We start from the raw sequence: 22,464 nt of genomic DNA, 5'->3' as shown, positions 1-22,464 counted from the left end.
TTTCACATTTTTAATTTTCATCCTCTTGCTGTGAAAAAAGGGTTAAAATCATAAATACTTATATCCATTTGTGTGGAGGCACTAGTTTCCTTCTATCAATGGCCTCATTTGCACCCAACACTAAGTGAAATCATGGCTTAGTGAGAGCAAGTAATCATACAGGTACCTAGAGTGAAAATCATAGCTGCTCTGCTCCTCGCCAAGTCTTGCTGCCCTGTTCAGAGCTAAGCCATGTTTGGCTTAGCATTGTGAGTGAACCTGCACTCATGGTTTGCCTCCCTCTATACTTAATCCACAAGTGCTAAACAAAGAACAAACCTTGGTTTACAGCTCATGGCTTGTTGGGAGTGAGACAAACCATGAGTCCTGGTCCGTAGGTAATGCTAAGCCAAACTATGGCTTCACTCTGGGTAGTGTGGTAGCAGCAGGATCAGGGGAAAAGTGAAGTGGACATGCTTCACTCTAGGTTCCCACATGCTTGTTCATTCTCACTAAATGATAGTTTAGGTTAGTGTTGTGTGTAGACTGGGCCAGTGGCTGCATTTGCACATCACACATGGAGAGGGGAAGTGCTCAGCCCACATGTGGCTCAAGCCAGGTTTCTAGCCAGGTTTTCAAAGGTGGTTATTGGAGACCTTCAAAGGTGGTAAATGGGTAGTTTTGCAAGTGCCAAAGGGAGTGCTTGCAGACAAGTGGAGCCTGCCATGTTGGCAATTCTTGGTGTGTAAAGGTAAAGGTGTCCCCGCACTTATAGTGCCAGTCATTTCCGACTCTTAGGGTAACATCTTGCGACGCTTACAAGGCAGACCGTATATATGGGGTGGGATTGCCAGTTCCTTCCCCGGCCTTTCTTTACCCCCCAGCGTATGCCGGGTACTGATTTTACCGACCACGGATGGATGGAAGGCTGAGTGGACCTCGACCCCTTTTACCGGAGATTTGACTTCCTCCTTCCGTTGGAATCAAACTCCGGCTGTGAGCAGAGCTTCGGCTGCATTACCGCTGCTTACCACTCTGCGCCATGGAGGATCCTGGTGTGTAGTGTCACTTATAATGTGTTTTTACATAAGAATGATAAGTTTTGTCCCCCATCTACATGGACCTCTGGGAGTAGGTTGTCTAGGGATTTTGGATTCATTGCCACTAATATGTAGATAATATACAGCTATCTTACTTTCATTGATCTAGTACTGGGAGGCTGTTGATGGTCTGCATGAGGGCTAATAAAGTGTAACTTAACCTAGACAAGATAGAACTGCTCCTGGTAAGGAGATACTCTAGAATAGGAATACAACCTGTTTTGGATGGGGTAGCAGTCCTTTTGAAGAACCAGGTTCTCAGTTTAGGGGTTGTCCTGTATTCGTCTTTGCATCTGGATGCTGAGTTGGCAACTATGGCAAGGAGTGCCTTTTCCCAGCTTATGCTGGTGCACCAGCTATGCTCAGTCTTGAGAAGATTATACTTGGCCATGGTAACACACACCTTGGTTATATTCAGTTTGATTATTTCAATGCACTCTACATGGGGCTATCTTGGAAGAAACTTGGAAGTTTCAGTGGATCCAGAACATGGCAGCAGGTATATTAGTGGGCACTCACCCATGGGGACCATATCACTGGCTACCAGTTAGTTTCTCAGAACAATTCAAAAGGTTGTTGACCATCTTTAATTGACCAGCCTGCCCAATCCCGAGGATCTGGTGAGGAGGCCCTTCTTTGTTTTCCACTGTGGTGGAGGCACAGCTGTGATGAGAGAAGGGACTTTCTCAGTCACTGCACCAAGGTTATAGAATGCCATGGTGTGTGTTTGATCATCATTTGTGAAAACCTTCCTGTTCTGGTAAGCTTTTGTTGTGCCAGTTAGATGGGTTTTATATGGTGAAACTGTTTAGGACTTTTTATCTGCTGAGGTTGTTTTAGTGATGTTTTATTATGGATTGTGGTGTTTTAGTCATTGTAAAGCTGCTCAGATTAATGTGAATGCATGAAATTACACATTTTTTAATAAACAGTAATTACTCTGTGTGAGAAGGCACAAAAATGAGGGCCTTTTGTGAGTAGTGATGCTACTAATGTGGTAGATCTCAGAAAGGTGTGTCAAACAAGCCCTGTTATAGTCTCAAATGCCTGGTAAAGATTTTTCACGAAAGTGTTTGCTGGACTGGAAGGGGGATTTAATCGTCTGTCCTTTTTGGTATAGTTTTTTGGTATGTTCCTGTTTTATCAAGTTGTGATTTTTTAAAAAGAATATATTTGTGTTGAATTTCATAGTACTTCATACTATTTGTAAACTGATTTGATGGATTCATCAATAAAATGGGGTATTACTTCACTAGGATTATTATTTTGCTTGGTAGCAATCTAAAATCAATGAAATAAAATGGTCTACTAGTCTTGCTGATAAGGTATACGTATCATTGCAATAATATTTATCCAACTAATTTCTTTCCACAGGTGTATGTGGAATTTGATGACCTTGAATGGGAAAAACGAGAATGGGTTAAAGTTTATGAAGATTTTGCAGCCTTCCTGGTGGAGTACCAGCTGGTCTGGGCAAAAAGAAAGGATCCTAGCCAGACTCAGGGTTCAAAGACCAAACATATTCAGTGGCCTGCATTGGTAAGATATTAAATTATTTTTAACTGTGGTACAAAGGGGGCAAACTGCCCTGGGCTCCTGCATGGCTGAGGGCTTGAGGGTTTATATTACCTAAGTTTAGTGAGTCTTGCCCCCCCCCGCTCTCTGCCTTATTGTGCCCTGAAATCTTACTGCTCTTCCTTAGTCCCCAAACCAAATAAGTGAAAAGTGACCTAACCATTCCTAGCATGGTTAGGGAAGTGACATCAGCATGCATGCATGGCTAAGCTATTCCATTTGGGGTGGGGGAAGGCTCAAGGAAGCAGCCTACTTCATTGTTACCTTGGAGTCTCAACAATCTTGCAGTATTTATCCCTTTGGTTAGCAGAAAACAATATAAAATTTTAGTAGATTAAATTTTATTTATTTTCTTTTAATCAAAAGATATGCCAGCCAATTCTTAGATTGTAAAACACCTGGCTTAGAAGTTACTTGGCTGAGGTAAGTTCTGTTCCGAGCTCTTTGCAGGCTGGCCTAGCCCAGAGGGATGAGATTACGAGGTAGATGACCATGCTCAGTACATAGACTTGGGCTTCTACTGGGAGGAAGGGTGGGATATAAATCAAATAAATAAATAAAGGCCTGACTCTGGGGGCAAAGTCTATTCCCTTCTCTGTCTATGGATTCCCTCTTCCCTGGGAGAAATTCTTTTCAAATGCACTTTATGTGTTGGATGAGCAGGGAATACTTGGGGGGAGGGAGAATATGATTTTTGAGTATTTTTACAATAATAATTGTCTAGAGGTTAGAAGGGAAATGTAAGAGAATGGTGAGCGAAGAAGTCAATTTCCCATCATTGCCCTTGCTGGGCTGTTCTGCCTTGGGGTTGGAAGATTGGCTGGAGAACAAAATAGAGGGCCAAGGGCCTAGATGGAAGAAGGCTTTGACTCATGGAAGTCTATAGCTCATTTGGACTCTCTAGTTACAGCTTTAAAAGCCTGGATTGAAAGTTTGAAACTTTGATCCCAGGTAGGCTTATTCCTTTTTGTAAAATCACCAAGGTGTGGAGGGCCAATGGGGCAGAGGGCAGGAAGTCCACCTGCTCTACTAAACTAACAGCATCAGGACAGATTTAGAATCATATCAGATAGTTTTAAAAACATTAACTTTTGCTTCCCTAGTTCGTGTGGATCTTCCTCATTATTTCCTTCATAAATCACTTGTTTGCATTTTAAATCACTCATGGCTACATTATTGTTACGTAAGTATTGCAGTTCAGTGCTAGTTTTTCTAAAAGGGAGGCAAAATTAGTGAGTGGAGCATCAGTTAATACATTTAGGCAATGAAATGAAAAGCATTCACATGTTCACTAAGCTGTAACAATTCTGCCTCTGAATTTATTTGCTTAATTCCTTGACATGTGTGAAGTTGATGTGTGGCTTGTAGCTCCTTGGCTCCAGGGCTGTGGAGTCGGAGTTGTGGTGTCGGAGTCGTGGTGTTGGAGTCGGAAGCAATTTTGGGTGGAGTCGGTAGAAATGTACCGACTCTGGCTTCAAAATAAAATTATTCATAGGAATTTAGGAAAGTTTTTTTGTTCAATCAAATAAATATATTTTATGTTCTATCAATCTAGCCTGATTATTCATGTGGTAGTGATGAAATGCCTTGTGCTACCATTTTACTGCAGTAAATTTGTTATTACTAGTTAATATACATTTGCCATTTATGAAGGAGTCGGAGTCGGAATCAGACAGTAGAAAAATAGGAGTTGGAGTCGAAGGTTTGGCTTACTGACTCCACAGCTCTGCTTGGCTCAACACATTATAATGTTACATGTGCACGTTATTTGTTTTCTGAGTTGATGTGTAGTCTGTGGATGAGACCATGTGAGTTATTGACTGTGCACATATTTCTAGTTCTGTTTTTGTGTTTGTGGAAAATAGTACTATGGATTATGGTAGATTGATAGTGCAGTCTCATATCACCTGTGGGAGGCACAGTGTTCCTACCCTCTTGAGTTAGAATTCCACCCTAATGCCACTTCTGCTCCATTCCATTTACAGAACCCAACACAAATCTCAGAATTGCCATTCTGGTGAACTAGGACAGATTCTTTGCAATTCAGATTTAACTATCTTTACTTGGAAGTGAGTCCCAAATAAACATGTTTAGACTAGCAGCTTCGGTTTCCTGCTTAGCAAACACAGATATGGAGTGGAATTCCCGTACCATCTGTAACCATCTTGAGGGTGAATATAATTTTACAGTGCTTTTATAGTTTGTAGTGTATAAAATGGTGTTTGTATTTTTTTCCAGATCTCCAGCAAAGCAGTACGGTAAAAATAGTAGCAGTAGTAGTTACTAATAAGAATAATAATAGGGTTTTTGTTGTTTTGGGTCTCTACTTCCTTTTTTGTAAATGGCATATTTTATTTCTGCCTTAGGATTATCAGAGGTTTGAGTATGTTGGCAACTCCTTTTCCATTAATAATTTGTATCCCAGCTAATTAACACACTCCTCAAACACTGATTTCACTAAAAGTCCTGTTTGTTTTGTCCAGGCAGGAAGGCTCTTAACAATGGTTCTTGGTGGATTTTCCAGACATTTTGCACCAACTGAAGTTCTTGCATGCTTTTCAAATGCAGCCCCAAGTGGAATAAATGCTACTAGATCAGCATGGAAGCTACTACAGCATGATTGACTATGACCAGGTCCACTTTGTTCAAGAAAAGGAAGAGCTGGCCAAAAGCATAGTTTTTAGTAGACTGCTTTTATTTGCCATGTAGAGAGAAAGATGAGCCAGCTCAATCTGGGGTGTTTGGAGTATCTCAGTTTCACTACATACTACTGCTGCCCTTCCTGCCTGGTAGGGGACCATCCTGACCCTTGGGCTGTTACTTGGGTTACCTCCATGGGTTGCTCAGGTGTGCAGTAAGAGACCTGTGCTTCCTAGACCTATACATAGCTCCTCTCTGAAGCCAGAGAGACAAAACTCAGTAACTGGCATATATATATATATGATGTCTGAGAGTGCGTGCATGCATGCACGCACGCACATGTATTTTTTGGCATGAAGCTACCACTGTTCTTTTGTCATTGCTTATCCTACCTCCCTGAGTTCACCCCTCAACTTATTTTCATATTCTTGACCATCACAGATTTTCAGTAGGTAGGATTGGATCTAGAAAAGCTTGCCTGGCCCTTCTTGGTCCATTGCATAATTGGCCTCAATGATGGAGAGCGACTTGAACAGTTGTGTTGTACAGTGGCCAGCCTTTAGAACAAATTCCCCCAACTCATGGATATTTATTATATAAAAATTATACATAATAATAGTGCTAATAATAAATATTGCGTACATCTACGTATATCATAAATAAATATAAAAATACATTGCAAGTCCAAAAGGTTCATATATTGCATAAAACACCAAACGAAGATACCTTGTTTACAGAGAAATATTTGATATTATATTCAACCATCCAGATTTTAAGTAGGGAACCATATCTGTCAGAAGAGGGCAAAAGTTACTTTTAATCTTGAATACAATATTATGAAAGGAAAAGTAAGAGTTTAGAGTTTACTTTATTTCATTTGGTAAAAGTATACGTAATTGCTCTGTGTGTCCTTTTAAAAGAGCCATGCCAACTAGTTCTGCACCAAAATACATTGTCCAGTTTCTCAAAGGTTTTCTTACCCTGTGAAGAAGGCTTCCATTTTTTCTGCCTCTTCCTTGCGGCACTGTAGAATATCTTTAGAAGCCTAGTGCGTGTGGGTTTTGAGTTTATCTTATCATTGCAAGGTGGCTTGAGGGTGCTATGTGTATTTTTCTTTCAAGTATTCACTTCTTCAGCACTTTGCAGTTTACCTGACTGCCCACACTTCCTAATCTGAAAATGTTCCATGACAACACTTCATTATGTCTTCCCTTTGTAGTTTGGGCACCCGGGAAGGCAGCACGGTGCAGGCCATTGGTGAAATGTAGAAAAAATGCCAGGAAGACAAGAAGATTGTTGAAGAGGCATAGGATGAGCATACAAATGCATGAATGGCAGAGATGCTAAGTAGCAGTGTGGCATGGAGATGTCACATATGGCATGCAGCAACAAGATCTGTAAAGGGACTCTATTAACATGACTTCTCCAAAGTACCCTAGGTGTGTGCTGACATAGCCAGAGCAAGGAATTGTTAGTATAAATGATGGGAATTTCCCCAGGAAAGATGGGAATTTCCCAGCAAACAAGGATGTGTCACCTGCTGGGCAGCCCAAGAAGAATCACCAATTTCTTCCAGAAGAACAGCAATGTGTCAGGATTCCTACAGTGATCTTTCCAGAATGGGGGGACACCCCTACGGGTAATAGAAGAGTAAGGAATTATAGGAGAACTGGGTGGAGAGTGTGTGGTTAGAATGGCAGAAAATGATGGAACAAGATGCCAGAGTCTTCACTACCTGTATGGCTGGGTTAGTGATCATGTTCATCCAGTTTTTAATAGTGCTGTGCTGAAAAATTCTCCTGATTTCCCCCCCAACAATTCTACTTCAGTTAATGAAAAAAGAAATTGTATTTGAAATGGGGAGAGAAAAATTCAGTGAAGTTCTCATTAGTGGGGTGCAGGGCTTTTTATTTGCTTACCTGACTTCTTAGGTGCCTGAGGCGAGTCTAGCATGTCCTCCTCTCGACCTAGGAGGAAAATCCCTCTCATGCTCTGGCTCTGCTTTGTCCTAACAAATTCAACTGGGAGAATACAAGCCTTTCTTAAAAATAGTCCCTTGGTAGTTGCACATGGTCTAAAAGCTGGTTTGCGTGCCTATGTTATGTGTGTTTGGGGTTTTTTAAAGCACAATAATTCAAAGTTATTTAAGTTAAAGCTAATGTGATGTGGTCCATAATGTCTGCAAAATATTTTTTAGCCTGAAGAGACAATCTCACATTTTTATGTCTTCAGCCATAAGAATTCAAACGTGTGTGTTGTCCATTTTTTATGTATTTAAAAGAAGGATGGGATTCTTACAACTTTAACAAATGTCCTGGTTACGTAGGTAAAATAAATCATGTACTCATAAGTCTGCCAAGTAACTGGCTGTCTGTGTTTCTTCCATAAAATACATGGATTAAATCCACTATAATAATTGGAAAAAGATGAAGACAGTTTGCCTTTATAGGTAATGAAGCTTATGCTAAAATTGCCACAAAGACTGTTACCTTTGCTGTTCTGGAATTGGTAGCCTCAGTACAGATATCACATTTTGCTTCTTCAAGTGGGTTTTTCTTTACCACCTTAAATTAACTCATATGTACACAGTTTATTAGCATTGAGAACACAAACTGTTTATTTCATGACAGTAGATGTTTAAATTGACAGTTTTGTTCCTAAAAATTGAGACACATGAAAATGTCTTGGTAACTATGTTGCTCTATAGCAGCAAAAAGAGTAAGTGCAGTCTACAACCTGTATACTTTGGGATATCCTATTGGCTCGAGCAGCAGTTTAAGGTGTGTTTATTTTATATATGGCTTAATCATCAAAATCTAAGCAGTTTACATATAATATAAATTAAAAATATTGAAAAATCAGATGTTAAACAAATTGATCTCAAATTTGTCAAAATATAAAAGCCATTAAAAATTATACCTGTTAAAATACATGCCAAAATTACAAATCTGGGCAGTATTGCCTAAACAAAAAGTTTTTAGCAGATGGCAAAAGCAAATACAGCAAAGGCACATGCCTAATATCAATGGGTTGGGAGATGAAGGATGTCAGTACTGCTAACAGTTCCTTTCTAGTGCACTACAAACATCATGTGGCACTTGTAAAATTCTAGTTCATAGATCAAAATGGTTAAATGGGCATATGTGGTGAAGACAATTTTTCAAGTAAACTCATCCCAGGCTGTTAAGGGATTGATATATCAGTAGTGTAACGCCTTGAACTTGGCCAGTTCAATATGATCTTACTGTATTGGGGAAGGTAGGTCTCTTCTGAAACAATATGGTTACTCATTGGGCCAGATCAAATGTGGTGATCCCTGTTCAATAACACTTGGCTTGGATCAGGAACAAGTTGTATGCCTGTGTGCTCTCCTTGTCTCTTGTTTTGATGAGCCTTTTTTGGTTTCTTCAACTAGTCTCATGTGGCATCCAAGCCAGGAAGCTGTGGTGTAAGGGCTTCCTATAAATCAGGTTATCAAATCATGTTTTTCTCATGATTTGTAGAGTCCTTAGCAGTTTTGATATTATAGGAAACAGTGTTTTTGGAAACCAAGAAAGGTTGGTTTATGCCAAGCAAACGAGAGAAGCACACATCTCATTCCTGTATGAGCTGGACCACCATCATACATGTTTAGCATATTTCCTCCCAGATCATGCTAGCACAACTTGTTCAGCTTCCTTAATACAGAGTAATATTAATTATAGACTTAGGCTGCAATCCAATACATGTCTACTCAGAAACTCCACTGGATTCTATAGGACTTACTCCCAGATACATGTGCATTGGATTGCAGCCTTAATGTTTTGCAGTTTTATAGATTCCTTCTTTTTATTGGACTGGAGGTATTTTTATATTTAAGCAGTTTAATTTTATCAGAACAAAGATAATTTATCTGTTGCACACATTAAATTGAAGAGGAAATTAGACTGGAATCCAATGATTACTTTAAAAAAAAGAATTCTTGTAAAGCTTAAGCTTCTTAAGTGAAAGGCTTGAAGGTCTCGGAAGATTAAATCTGAGACTATAATATCTTTAGGTAAGGTACAACAAGTATAACCAGTGCTTTTTTGTGATTGGTCAAGGTACACTTCTTTACCCCAGCCTTTGGTTGAGTGGATATATTCCCCCTTCCAGAATTGTTGTGCACTGCTGTTCTGTGCTGCTCTGGGCCTCCAGTTTGAATTTTCTTAGGTCTCATCGAACAGTTTTAGTAAGAAAGATGAGCAATATATCTGGGGTAGAATTAAAGTATATGTTAAGGGACAAAGAGTGGGAGTTGCTGCTCTCAGGAGGTTTGCTTTATGGATGGTGATGAGAAAGAAAAGAAGCCATGATTTTAAGCATATCAACTAGGAGGGGCCTGTGTCTTATATTAAGATTTTGATTTGAGTTTTAGGAACCTTGTCTACTCCCAATATAAGATGTGAATCCCATCTTGCAACATTAAAACATTACCTTCATAAATGTAGATTGAAACATTCATATTCTAATTACAAAGACAACAGGTGCCTACAAGTTAGTGTTGCTAGTTTAAGCTGCAGAAAAGGCACCACCTCTTGATACAGTGCATCCTGGCAGGCACATCTGATTTCTATAGCAAACGAAGAGTGATTTTCATTTGAGGTTTGCAGCCTTCTGTATCACTCTTGTGAGGAACATTGCTTTGGTTGAATTACATTTTCAGAATGTTAGGTTAATTTATATTGTGTGCTTACTGACATATGCTTATACACGGTTGGAATAGATTAAAAACACAGATATAGGAATTGGGAAAACCACTCATAAATATAATTGCCTTAAACATCATCTTATCATAGGGTTTTCTGTGCTGTGTCATTATGTTTGCTATTGCTTGTGTGTGTGTGTGTGTGTGTGTGTGTGTGTGTGTGTGTGTGTGTGTGTGTGTGTGCTGTCATGTTTCCTCAAGCTTATTAACAAGGCTGATATTACGTTACTGTTTTACTGTCAGAGGGAGAATAAAATATTGCTGTGACATTTTTGTCAGACGTGATGCAGTTGACGTATTTCCCCATTATAAAGACAGGATGGATTTCACACACTAAAGGTTTTCTGTGAAATTCATTGCCACAAAGAACTCTACATGTTCACTGCCACACTGAAGAGTATTTTACTGCGATATCTGAAAGTTGCCTTGAAGCACATTGTCAAAAAAGGTTCTTCTGTTGTAAGTTTTATAGAAAGCACAGAATTTGCTAAACTTCATGAAACATTAAAAACATTTTCACTGCTGTTGAGCATGTTTGCTGTATACAAAACAGCTTGACCTTGGCATTCAAGAAATAAGGCATGGGATCCCTTCTGGGTTTGTCTCCTGTGTAGATTCTGACAGCTTACTGCAGTTGGCCTAGATGTAATGCTAGAGAGGAAATGCTGTTTGTTTAAATGGAAATGAGTGGTTGAGTGAGCAGTCTGCATTTCAGTAGTCCCAGCAAACACTAAAAGTCATATAAGAGGGCCATGATGGCTCACTGACTTTTTAACTTCCTCATCACATCTTGGTATATAAGGAGTATAATATTTACCTTGGGAGAATATATTGAAAAGAAAGGTATTACAATTTCATTGTTACTGATTGTCAGTTGATGAGTACATTTGTGTCCAGCTCTTTCAGACACATGCTTAACCTCAGTCTACAACATGAGAACCACTTTTATTTTTTTCACTATACAGATTGATCTTTCACCTTAATTAAAAACTAGAATGACCAGACAGAAATGCAGTATTATTTGTAGAACAGTTGTTGAAGTTCCTTCTTCACAGCTATATAAACAGTGAATCAGTTGACGAGGGGAAGGTTAGCACTTGGTGCTCTGTTTTTCTCCTTTTTGCTCTCGTTGCAAAATTATTTTATAACTTATTTTTCAATACTGGGCACCGCTGCTGTGGCCCACCTTAGATCTGTTGGAATGGCAGACAACAACACTTGCAGTTAGTTACTGAAACCAGTGGGGGGTGGTAGACAGAAAAAGTAATTATTGTTTATCTCTTACTGCCTCACTCTTTAACAGCTTAGGAAGCTACCTTGCTTTTTTTTTTTCCACCTCTTCCTCCTTCTTCACCAGATCGCTCTCCCCTTTGTTCTCCGTTCATGTTTAAGGACTTGGCATCCTGAGTTCCCACTCAGAGATATCTTTGTATGCTAGAAGTAAACAAATGTTTATCTTTCTCACCTTCACCAGTGGCCTTAACAGACTATTTATTGTGCAACTGCTATGAAACTTTGCTGACTTCCCATAAGATCAGGGTGCAATTCACCACTTGAAGACCAGTGGATTAGTAATAGCTAAATGTTGAACATTTACATTTAATTTAGAGTCTTCTAGAATGCCTCTCCCAATCTGGACATACGCAGACCCTTACATCTTCTTCTGAGGCCCTTCTCCAGCCCCCCCCCCCCCGGCCTTGTCAGTTGTGGCTTATTTTTGATGATGATGTTGATGAAGATGTTAGTGTACTACCAAGTTTCCTGTGGCTGATATGGGGATTGTTAGTTCTTTTTTATGGTTTTATGCTATTATGTATTCATATATATGTTGTTAATGTGTTATAAGTCACTTGGAGGCCTTTGGGTGACAAGCAACTAACAAATTTAGTAGCAGCAGCAGTAGCAGCCCTTGTTTTTTTGTGTGTGAAGTTATACCTATGTTGCATGATAAAATTGTTGAGACTGATACGTTGAATAGGAGAGGTGATATATGCCTCTTTGAGGGAGAGGGTGGTACCTGCTGTGTTGAAAGAGGCTGTTTTAAGACAGTTTGGGAGGGGTTGTATTAAATCACACTTACTTAAGCAGCTATCGGCCAATCTTGAAACTGCCATTCCCAGACAAGATGCTGTCCAGCTCAGGGATTCCTGGAGGAAACTGATTTTCTGGATCCTTAAATCTGGTTTCCAATCTATTTTTGAGAATGGACTACCTTGGTCACCCTTGTATATGACCTGCATAAGGAGATAAAAATGGAGAGTGCAACTGTATTGATTCGCCTAGACCTCTTGGCAGCATTCAGTACAATCAATCATTGTCTCTTGCTGAAGCAGACTGTGTTGTGGCAGTTATAGTCCTTCATGGTCCCTGCTTCATGGCCTGTGGGGTTCATCTTCTGAGCGATTTAACATTGATATGAAAATAACTGGGTGAGATCATCTAGAAATGTGGGTTACAGTGTCATCAATATGCTGATGAACTCTCTCTTCCTCCCTCACCAAGTCCCAATGAGGTTGTGGATGTTTTCACTGTGGATCCCACTGTTTAGGATTAGCAGTGTTGTGGACATAAGTAAATGGAAAGCTATTGGAGGTTTAGCTGGTGTAGATTTAGGTGTAGAACTTTTCTGTTGATGGGATTGATGGGTATGTTCATATGCAAGGATGCTTAGTAAGATAATTACTTGCAGCTAAGGCTTCAGTCCCATGCACACTTGTTGGAAACAAGACTCATTGAGTGAAGCAGAACTTACTTTTGAGTAAACATGTATAATGGGTTGTAGCATGTGTCCAAAATTTTTGAGAAGCAAGGGATGGCAGTTACTGGGCAAAAATAAGAATTACTTATAGAAGAGAAATGTGAATATGCAGGTGCACATGCAATAGCAAAGGCCTTCTCTGGCGCCTATAGGGTCCCCTCCACCACCTGCTGAAAGTAGGCTTGAGAGAAGTATTCTGTTGTTTGTTATGTACCTTCAAGTCAATTATGACTTATGGTGACCCTATGAATCAGTGACCTCCAAGAGCATCTGTCATGAACCACCCTGTTCAGATCTTGTAAGTTCAGGTCTGTGGCTTCCTTTATGGAATCAATCCATCTCTTGTTTGGTCTTCCTCTTTTTCTACTCCCTTCTGTTTTTCCCAGCATTATTGTCTTTTCTAGTGAATCACGTCTTCACATAATGTGTCCAAAGTATGATAACCTCAGTTTCATCATTTTAGCTTCTAGTAATAGTTCTGGTTTAATTTGTTCTAACATCCAATTATTTGTAGTTTTCGCAGTCCATGGTATCTGCAAAGCTCTCCTCCAACACCACATTAAAGAACAGTTGATTTTTCTCTTATCTGCTTTTTTCACTGTCCAACTTTCACATCCATACCTAGAGATCGGGAATGCCGATGGTCTGAATGATCCTGACTTTAGTGTTCAGTGATACATCTTTGCATTTGAGGACCTTTTCTAGTTCTCTCATAGCTGCCCTCCCCAGTCCTAGCCTTCTTCTGATTTCTTGACTATTGTCTCCATTTTGGTTAATAACTGTGCCAAGGTATTCATAATCTTTGACAAGTTCAGTGTCCTCATTGTCAACTTTAAAATTGCATAAATCTTCTGTTGACATTACTTTAGTTTTCTTGATGTTCAGCTGTAGTCCTGCTTTTGTGCTTCCCCCTTTAATTTTCAACAGCATTTGTTTCAAATCATTACAGTAGGGCCCCATTTATACGGCAGGTTCCTCGACAAAACGCGGAACATCGATCAGCTGTAGTGCAGGGAGCTCCAGCTGACAGCGCTTGGCCCCTGAAGCTCCCCGTGCAACAGCTGATCGATGTTCCGCTTTTACGTGCATCGCCCTCTCTCCCCCGCTCGCTCACTCACTTGCCCTCATTATGATGGGGGAGTAGTGCTCCCCTTCTGCGTCAGGCTCCCTGCCATGGATCGCAGGGAGGGAGCTGCCAGCCTGCTCTCTTGCCCTCCGCCGCCTCCCTCCCTCATCCCCCCTTTGCCCGCTCTCCCTCCCCCATCTGCTCGCTCGCTCGACCTCCGCCGCCTCCCTCACTCGTCCTCCCTGCCGGCTCGCCCTCCCCCTGCCTGTTTGCTTGCTCACTCGACCTCCACTGCCTCCCTCACACGTTCCCCCATTGCCTGCTCACCCTCCCCCCTGCCTGTTCGCTCAATCGCTCGCCCTCTGCTGCCTCCTTCACTCATCCCCCCTTGCCTGCTCGCCCTCCCCTGCCTGTTCACTTGCTCACTCATCCTCCACCACCTCCCTTGCTTGTCCCCCCTTGCCTGCTTGCTCTCCCCCTACCTGTTCACTCGTATGCTCATTTGCCCTCCGCCGCCTCTCTCACTCTCCCCCCCTTGCCCACTCTCCCCCCCTTGCCCACTCTCCCCCCCTTGCCCACTCTCCCCCCCTTGCCCACTCTCCCCCCCTTGCCCACTCTCCCCCCCTTGCCCACTCTCCCCCCCTTGCCCACTCTCCCCCCCTTGCCCACTCTCCCCCCTTGCCCACTCTCCCTCCCCCGCTTGTTCGCTGCCTCGACCTCCACTGCCTCCCTCACTCATCGCCCGCCCGCTCCCCCTGCCTGTGCGCTCGCTTGACCTCCACTGCCTCCCTTGCTCGTCCCCCCTGTGCGCTCGCCTCCCCCTGCCTGTGCGCTCGCCTCCCCCTGCCTGTGCGCTCGCTTGACCTCCACTGCCTCCCTTGCTCGTCCCCCCTGTCCGCTCATCTCCCCCTGCCTGTTCGCTCGCTCACCCTCCACTGCCTCCCTCACAGGTCCCCCCATTGCCTGCTCACCCTCCCCCCTGCCTGTTCACTCGCTCACTCGCCCTCTGCTGCCTCCCTCGCTCGCTCACTCGCCCTCTGCTGCCTCCCTCGCTCGCTCACTCGCCCTCTGCTGCCTCCCTCGCTCGCTCACTCGCCCTCTGCTGCCTCCCTCGCTCGCTCACTCGCCCTCTGCTGCCTCCCTCGCTCGCTCACTCGCCCTCTGCTGCCTCCCTCGCTCGCTCACTCGCCCTCTGCTGCCTCCCTCGCTCGCTCACTCGCCCTCTGCTGCCTCCCTCGCTCGCTCACTCGCCCTCTGCTGCCTCCCTCGCTCATCCCCCCTTCCCTGCTCGCCCTCCGCTTACCTGTTCACTCACATGCTCACTTGCCCTCCCCCGCCTCCCTCGCTCATCCCCCCTTGCCTGCTCTCCCTCCCCCGCCTGTTCACTTGCTTGACCTCCACCGCCTCCCTCGCTCATCCCCCCTGCCCGCTCGCCTTCCCCCTGCCTGTTCACTCACTCGACCTCCGCTGCCTCCCTCACATGTCCCCCATTGCCCGCTCCCCCTCCCCCTGCCTGTTCGCTTGCCCGCTCTCCCTCCCCCACCTCCCTCACTCATCCCCCCTTGCCCGCTCTCCCTCCCCCACCTGTTCACTCACTCTCCCCCCTCCTGTTCGCTCGCTCGACCACCACCTCCCTCGCTCATCCCCCCTGCCTGTTCCCCCTGCCTGTTCGCTCACTTGACCTCTGCTGCTTCCCTCACTCATCCCCCCTGCCCGCTTGCCTTTCCCCTGCCTGTTCACTCGCTCGCTCAACCTCTGCTGCCTCCCTCACACGTCCCCCCATTTCCCATTCACCCTCCCCCCTGCCTGTTCGCTTACTTGCTCGACCTCTGCTGCCTCCCTCGCTCATCCCCCGTTGCCTGTTCGCCCTCCTCCCTGCCTGTTCACTTGTTCACTCACCCTCCGCCACCTCCCTTGCTTGTCCCCCCTTGCCCACTCACTCTCCCTCTACCTGTTCACTCACATGCTCACTTGCCCTCTGCCACCCCCTCGCTCGTCCCCCCTTGCCCGCTCTCTCTCCCCCCTGCCTGTTCGCTTACACGCTCGCCCTCCGCCACCTCCCTCAACAATAAGATGGCGCTGGATGCCCTTCTCGGACTCAGCTGCTGAGCGCATCGTTAGAGCTTTTTTGAACTACAACTCCCACCAGCCCAACTGTAGTTTAAAAAAGGAATGTTTCCAAGTTCTGACGACGCACTCAGTAGCTGAGTCTGAAGGGTGTCAGGCGCCATCAATTTGTGCACTCACTGTCTCTCTGTATTCTGGCAATTTTCTGCCGCAGAAACGGAGCAAGCGCTGAACGTATGGAACATGGATACAATTCAAAACTGCCAAATTAGCGAAGCGCCAAGAAGCGAAGTGCCAGAAAGCGGGCCCTACTGTACTGGTTTTTGCTAGTAGTATGGAAACCAGTAATGATTTGAAATGAATGCTGTAGCCACTTGAATAAGCTGTGGTGGTGCTTGACCGAGGTGTGTGTGGTGCCCATGACAGTTTCTCCAGTTTGCAGATGTGCCTGTGGGCCCAAAAAGGTCAGTAAACCCTATACCATCAGTTTGGCAGAGTCATAAATTTTAATAATTTCAGAATGGAACACATTGTGGAGTTCAGGTTACTTGAACATAAAATAGGAGTGCCATAACATCCATATAGACTTGTTGAGGTACAGGATGGCACCATATGGATTTTAGCACTTGTGATGACTTCCTAGTCCTGGCCCCCAGTACTGTGCTATAATACAAGTATGTGAGCTATTTTATATAATAGTCTGCAAATATATTTTCCCTGCTGTCTCTCTTTTAGGAAAAAAAAGGCCATACATAAACTCAGATTTATGTGACTGGACTTCTGCTAGCACCATATCACCACCTCACTTTCCTCTCTCCCCTCTGCAGCCCCCTATGCACTCTCAAAGTCTGTTCCAGATCAAATATTGGGGATGTAAGTCTTGTTGTGTGAGCAGACATCCTTCTTTCCATGTTGGGTATGTGTGGTCTTTTTCTTTTTGCACTTGGGAATGTGGAGTTGTCAAAGGGAGTCTTTTCAAAAGTGGTACTTCTGTTGTAGGAAAATTAAGATGCTTTGCCTTCAAAGCTAGCACATCTGTAGTGTGTACAATATGCAATGTGTCCATGTGAATATCATACCACAATTGACTAGTGCCTATGATACCACTAATGAGAAACCAGAACTCCTTGCACTTGTGTTCTCCTTTTTAAAAATGCATAGTTGACACAGTGTTGTATACTGGGTCTGTCTGGCAGGGACATTATTGGTTAAATAACAAATTCAGTGGGTAGTCTACAGCTACCACAGAGAACAAACAATAGAATAGCCACCTCAGAGTGGCGTTTCTCTCCTTTCCTTTTATGCTGGGCAGCAGCAATAACAGCAGTGTCTCCAGCAGCTAGAGTTACATCCAACCCATGAGGGGAGAAGAATAGGTGAACTGTTAACCCTGGAATAGTGGTGCTGTGAGAGCCCTCACCATAAATATGTCCAAAGCAGGAGGCCAGCTAGGTGTTCAAAAGCTCTAGGGGCTAATGGGATGAAAGGTAGGAATAACAATGCAATCACACGCCACTGGATGCCATCTGTTCTACCCTAACTGGGCTCAGCATCAGCCATACTCTGAATCTACTGCTGTTTTCACTCTTTGCATTGCACTGTCACATTGCTTACTGAAGTAAAGAAGTCTCTGTCTCCACTGCCTTTCTGTGGAGAGGGCTGGTGTCTCCTTGCAAAATTAGGGTTTTTGCATGATCAAGCAGTTCCCAAGTAAGAGTGCTAAGCCAAGGTGCTTAACTTAACACGGTGGTTCCCAACCTTTATGAGTATGGGATCCCCTTTGTAAGCTCAAAAAATTTCATGACACCCACCCCCCACACTAATTGTAATTTTAGCCCCTGTTAATTGAAAAAAATGGTGCATGGCAAAATCACATCTCCAAATATCCCTTTCCATAAAAAGTTCCCTGCAGACAGGGAGGTGTTGCTTTCTTTTCTTAATGCAAAGGTTCATCAAATTGGTATTCCTGTCCCCTCCACACACACACACAGTCTGAAGATGTACATTCCTGTCTCCCAACACCAGTGGGTTACAGGGACTAAGAACCATGTTCAAATCCTCACCCAGCCATGAAACCCACTGGGTGACCTTGGACCCGACACAGTATAGGGTTGGTGTAAGGATAAAATGGAAAGGGGTGGGAAGCCATGTGCACCACCTTAACCAACTTGGAGAAAAGGTGGGATATAAATGCAATAATAATTAAATAAATAAATACATTTCAGCTGCATTATGTGGACCCCCAGCCTCCGCCAACCTTCTGAGCTTTTTTAAAAACAATCATCCTCATCAAGAAGCAGCAATGTGGTAGTGGTGGGGATGCTAGATAGTGAAGACAAAAGTGTGGCTAGATTGAGGAGGGAGGTTAGTGCTTTTAGGCCTTGGGATGATCATCAGAACTGATGACTTGGTGAACGTGCACTTGGGGAGCAGAAGACAGATCAACGCACTCATGCACGCACGCACACAAACACACCTGCCCCTCCTACAAGCATCTGCAAGCGTGCATACATTCAGGCACGAGGGAGGGGTAAACCCTCAACTGCTGCAGTATCTTGGAGAGACAGATTGGGGGGACTGAATGTAGGTAGAATAAAGAGGTGGGCACTGACACACACACACACACACACACAGCCTCAGAGATGGGGGCAGGGAGGTCCTGAGGTTCCTCATTGCTCCTTGGCTCCATCTGTGCTGAAGGCAAGATAAGAACATACAAACAGCCTGCTGGATCAGGCCAGTGGCCCATCTAGTCCAGCATCCTGTTCTCACAGTGGGCAACCAGATGCCTGGGGGATGCCCGCAAGCAGGACCCGAGTGCAAGAACACTCTCCCCTCGTGAGGCTTCCGGCAACTGGTTTTCAGAAGCATGCTGCCTCTGACTACGGTGGCACAGCACAGCCATCATGGCTAGTAGCCATTGATAGCCCTCCATGAATTTGTCTAATCTTCTTTAAAAGCCATCCAAGCTGGTGGCCATTACTGCATCTTGTGGGAGCAAATTCTACAGTTTAACTATGCGCTGAGTAAATGTCCACAAGTTCTAGTATTATGAGAGAGGGAGAAGAACTTTTCTCTATCCACTTTCTCAATGCCATGCATAATTTTATACACTTCTATCTTGTCTCCTCTGACCCGCCTTTTCTCTGAACTAAAAAGCCCCAAATGCTGCAACCTTTCCTCGTAAAGGAGTTGCTCCATCCCCTTGATCATTCTGGTTGCCCTCTTCTGAACCTTTCCAACTCTATAATATCCTTTTTGAGATGAGGCGACCAGTACTGTTCACAGTATTCCAAATGCAGCCACACCATAGATTTATACAACGGCGTTATGATATTGGCTGTTTTATTTTCAATACCTTTCCTAATTATCCCTAGCATGGAATTTGCCTTTTTCACAGCTGCCGCACACCGGGTCGACATTTTCATTGTGCTGTACACTACAACCCCGAGGTCTCTCTCCTGGTTGGTCACCGCCAGTTCAGACCCCATGATCATATATGTGAAATTAAGATTTTTTGCTCCAATATGCATAATTTTACACTTGTTTATATTGAATTGCATTTGCCATTTTTCCGCCCATTCACTCAGTTTGGAGAGGTCTTTTTGGAGCTCTTCGCAATCCCTTTTTGTTTTAACAACCCTGAACAATTTAGTGTCGTCAGCAAACTTGGCCACTTAGCTGCTCACTCCTAATTCTAGGTCATTAATGAACAAGTTGAAAAGTACAGGTCCCATTACCGATCCTTGAGGGACTCCACTTTCTACAGCCCTCCATTGGGAGAACTGTCCGTTTATTCCTACTCTCTGCTTTCTGCTTCTTAACCAATTCCTTATCCACAAGAAGACCTCTCCTCTTATTCCATGACTGCTAAGCTTCCTCAGAAGTCTTTGGTGAGGTACCTTGTCAAACGCTTTTTGAAAGTCTAAGTACACTATGTCCACTAGATCACCTCTATCTATATGCTTGTTGACACTCTCAAAGAGTTCTAATAGGTTACTGAGACAGGACTTTCCCTTGCAGAAGCCATGCTGGCTGTGCTTCAGCAAGGCTTGTTCTTCTATGTGCTTAGTTAATCTAGCTTTAATAATACTTTCTACCAGTTTTCCAGGGACAGAAGTTAAGCTAACTGGCCTGTAATATCCGGGATCCCCCCTGGATCCCTTTTTGAAGATTGGTGTTACATTTGCCACTTTCCAGTCCTCAGGCACGGAGGAGGACCCGAGGCACAAGTTACATATTTTAGTTAGCAGATCAGCAATTTCACATTTGAGTTCTTTGCAGCCTTGCAAACAAAAATATTTTTGTTAAGGAGGTGGCAGCAAAGCAGAAGTCAAGAAAGCCAGGCAGGCTGGCTGCCAGGAGGGAAGGGGGAAAGCAGCCTTTCTTTGCAGCCTTGCTTCTTTTTGCTTCACGAAAAGACCTCTCCTCTTATTCTGACTAAGGGCATTGTCAGCAGTGGCAGTGCAAGGAGATGGGAGTTGGAATAGTAACCCCCTCTTCTTTCTGGTAGCACCTCCTTGTTGAGCCTCGGCTCTCCCTGAAGGAGCAGGGAGGGGAGAGGCATGAGTTTCAGGCGCCTCAGCTGCCAGAAGGCACGGAAAACCCAGGAGTTGTTGAGTCTGCTCGGGGGGGGGGCAGTGAACTTGAACTCCAGCCAATTCCCACGGGTGGCGTGAGCTCCGTAGAGGAGAGTGTGCCACCCCCAGTCTTTCCCGAGGGCCCGTCAGGGGACGCCCCAGAGGTTGTACCAACTCCTCCCTTGCCAAGCAGTTCCCAGGACGCTTCCAGCGTGACGCCACCTCCTGACCTCGAGCCTGCAGCCCAAGAGCAGGTGTCTTCCGACGAGCCGTTGGAAATACGCCCCCCCTCGCTTTGCACCCACCGCCGTGAGAAACGGACAGGGCAGAAACAGGACTTATGAAGGAGTCAGAGATTACGATCGAAAACGTTCCCTACATAAGCTGGCCTCTCAAAGAGGGGACTCGCTGAGTCAACTTCCTTCACGCGCCGCAGAGCATTTCTAGAGTGTAGTTAGGGGTTTCTAGTGAGTAAGGCAGGTTTCTATAGGAAGCGCAATGTCCTAGATGTGTCCATTACTCTAATAAATTAAGATTTAATTGCACCCGCGTTTCTGTCTCGTGGTTCCAGCTCTGGACGGGACACTCCTTTAGCCTCCTTTGGCATCTGCCATATGCGGTATAGGCAGTTGCCTGCCCTCAGCGCACCTGAAAGATGCTCTCGCACTTCAGCAAAGTCCTCCCCTCTTATTTGGAGCAAGGGGGAGATGTCGTCTGCAGCGGCAATGGGGAGCAGACAGTGTCCAGGGAAGTAATAAATTATTCATTTCTTAACTGTTTTTGGCCCCCTCTCCATTACTTTGCGACCCCCCTTGGGGTCACAGCCCCCAGGTTGGAAACCACTGACTTAGAGCAAAATGGTTCTATAGTAAAGAAGCCAAGCTGAGATCATTTCCAGAAAAGCAATCAAAGCAGAATAGGTGGGAAGGAGTAGGTAGGAGAGTTGGTGGTACTGAGGGTAAAGGAAAGAGTTAATGGTGAAAGAGGGTGGCAGGAACAAGGTATATAAAGTGTGCAAGTGCAGGAAATGGCAGTGGGAAAAGCAAGTTTATATAAGTACAAGAATGGGCATATAGGGAAGGGGTCAGGCTTATGCAGCTGTTTGAGCCCAGGACATTCATTATCTTTGAAGGAGAAATTGTTTGGTAGCAATGGTGTGAGTCCAAAACTTTTCCAGTTCTTTATTTTAAAGAAGAAAAAAAAATATTCCATAAGTTCATAAATAACAATGAACTGATGCCAAGTGCAAGAACAATATTAGGCAAGCCTGGTAGTTTCAAGGTTTTTAACTTTGTTAACTAAATTCAGTAAAATAAACATACTAAATTAGATCACTCTCTAGGGCATCAGAAAATTGCAGACATTGAGACATTGCAGCAGGGCTATTCTCCCTGTTAAAAGGCTTTATCAGTCCATAGCCATTGTTTGAGGATTATGTATTTGTGATTCTATTATTGAATTAAGATTAGTGCTAATATAGCATTTCCCTCACCACTACTGCTACCCTCTTGTTTTCTCATATGAAAAGGCCTTTAATTTTATCGGTCTAGCCTGATAAGCTTTCTTAATCAAATCTTGTAAACAAAGTGACTGTTTTCACTTTGTAATCTCTTCATTGATTTATTGCTAATTGTCTGGAAGTATAACACTTTTCTTTGGCTTATATAAAGCAGAAGATATATTGTAGTTTAAATGTCACAGAAAGCACTAATATGTGATGTTGAATCAATAATATGTACCCTTTGGAAAAACTAATAGAATTCTCATTGTCCTCCCTTTTTTAAATGTACAGTTTTATCTGAAGAAAAGTACTATTTCCCCAAAACGTGTAGGAACACTTTATGGGGTGGTATAAGGTTAAAGCAGTATGTGCATCTCTTTTGAGTGGTTCTACTTGGCCACACAGGAGAATGCACATGCTGTAGCTTGTAAAAGGACATTTAGATCATTTAAATGGTCCCCTTCCCTGACTG

General features: G+C 43.8%; 1 protein-coding gene across 5 annotated transcripts in view; it reads left to right on the top strand.

Moving 5' to 3' along the window:
- Window positions 1-22,464, top strand: part of JMJD1C (jumonji domain containing 1C) — a 206,742-nt gene that overhangs the window by 72,873 nt on the left and 111,405 nt on the right. For all 5 annotated transcript variants that reach the window (XR_009763908.1, XM_061635127.1, XM_061635125.1 and 2 more), the window contains exon 2: window positions 2,454-2,618. Coding sequence is in view for 2 of the 5 variants with exons in the window: in XM_061635125.1 (XP_061491109.1) it covers window positions 2,454-2,618 (165 nt within the window). In the remaining 3 variants the exon portion in view is untranslated. The remainder of the gene's footprint in view (window positions 1-2,453; window positions 2,619-22,464) is intronic.

The sequence above is a fragment of the Rhineura floridana genome, chromosome 7, assembly GCF_030035675.1.
Source record: "Rhineura floridana isolate rRhiFlo1 chromosome 7, rRhiFlo1.hap2, whole genome shotgun sequence".
Taxonomy (NCBI): Eukaryota; Metazoa; Chordata; class Lepidosauria; order Squamata; family Rhineuridae; genus Rhineura; species Rhineura floridana.
Note: the sequence above shows the minus strand (reverse complement) of the source record. Positions and strands in the feature narration are given on the sequence as shown.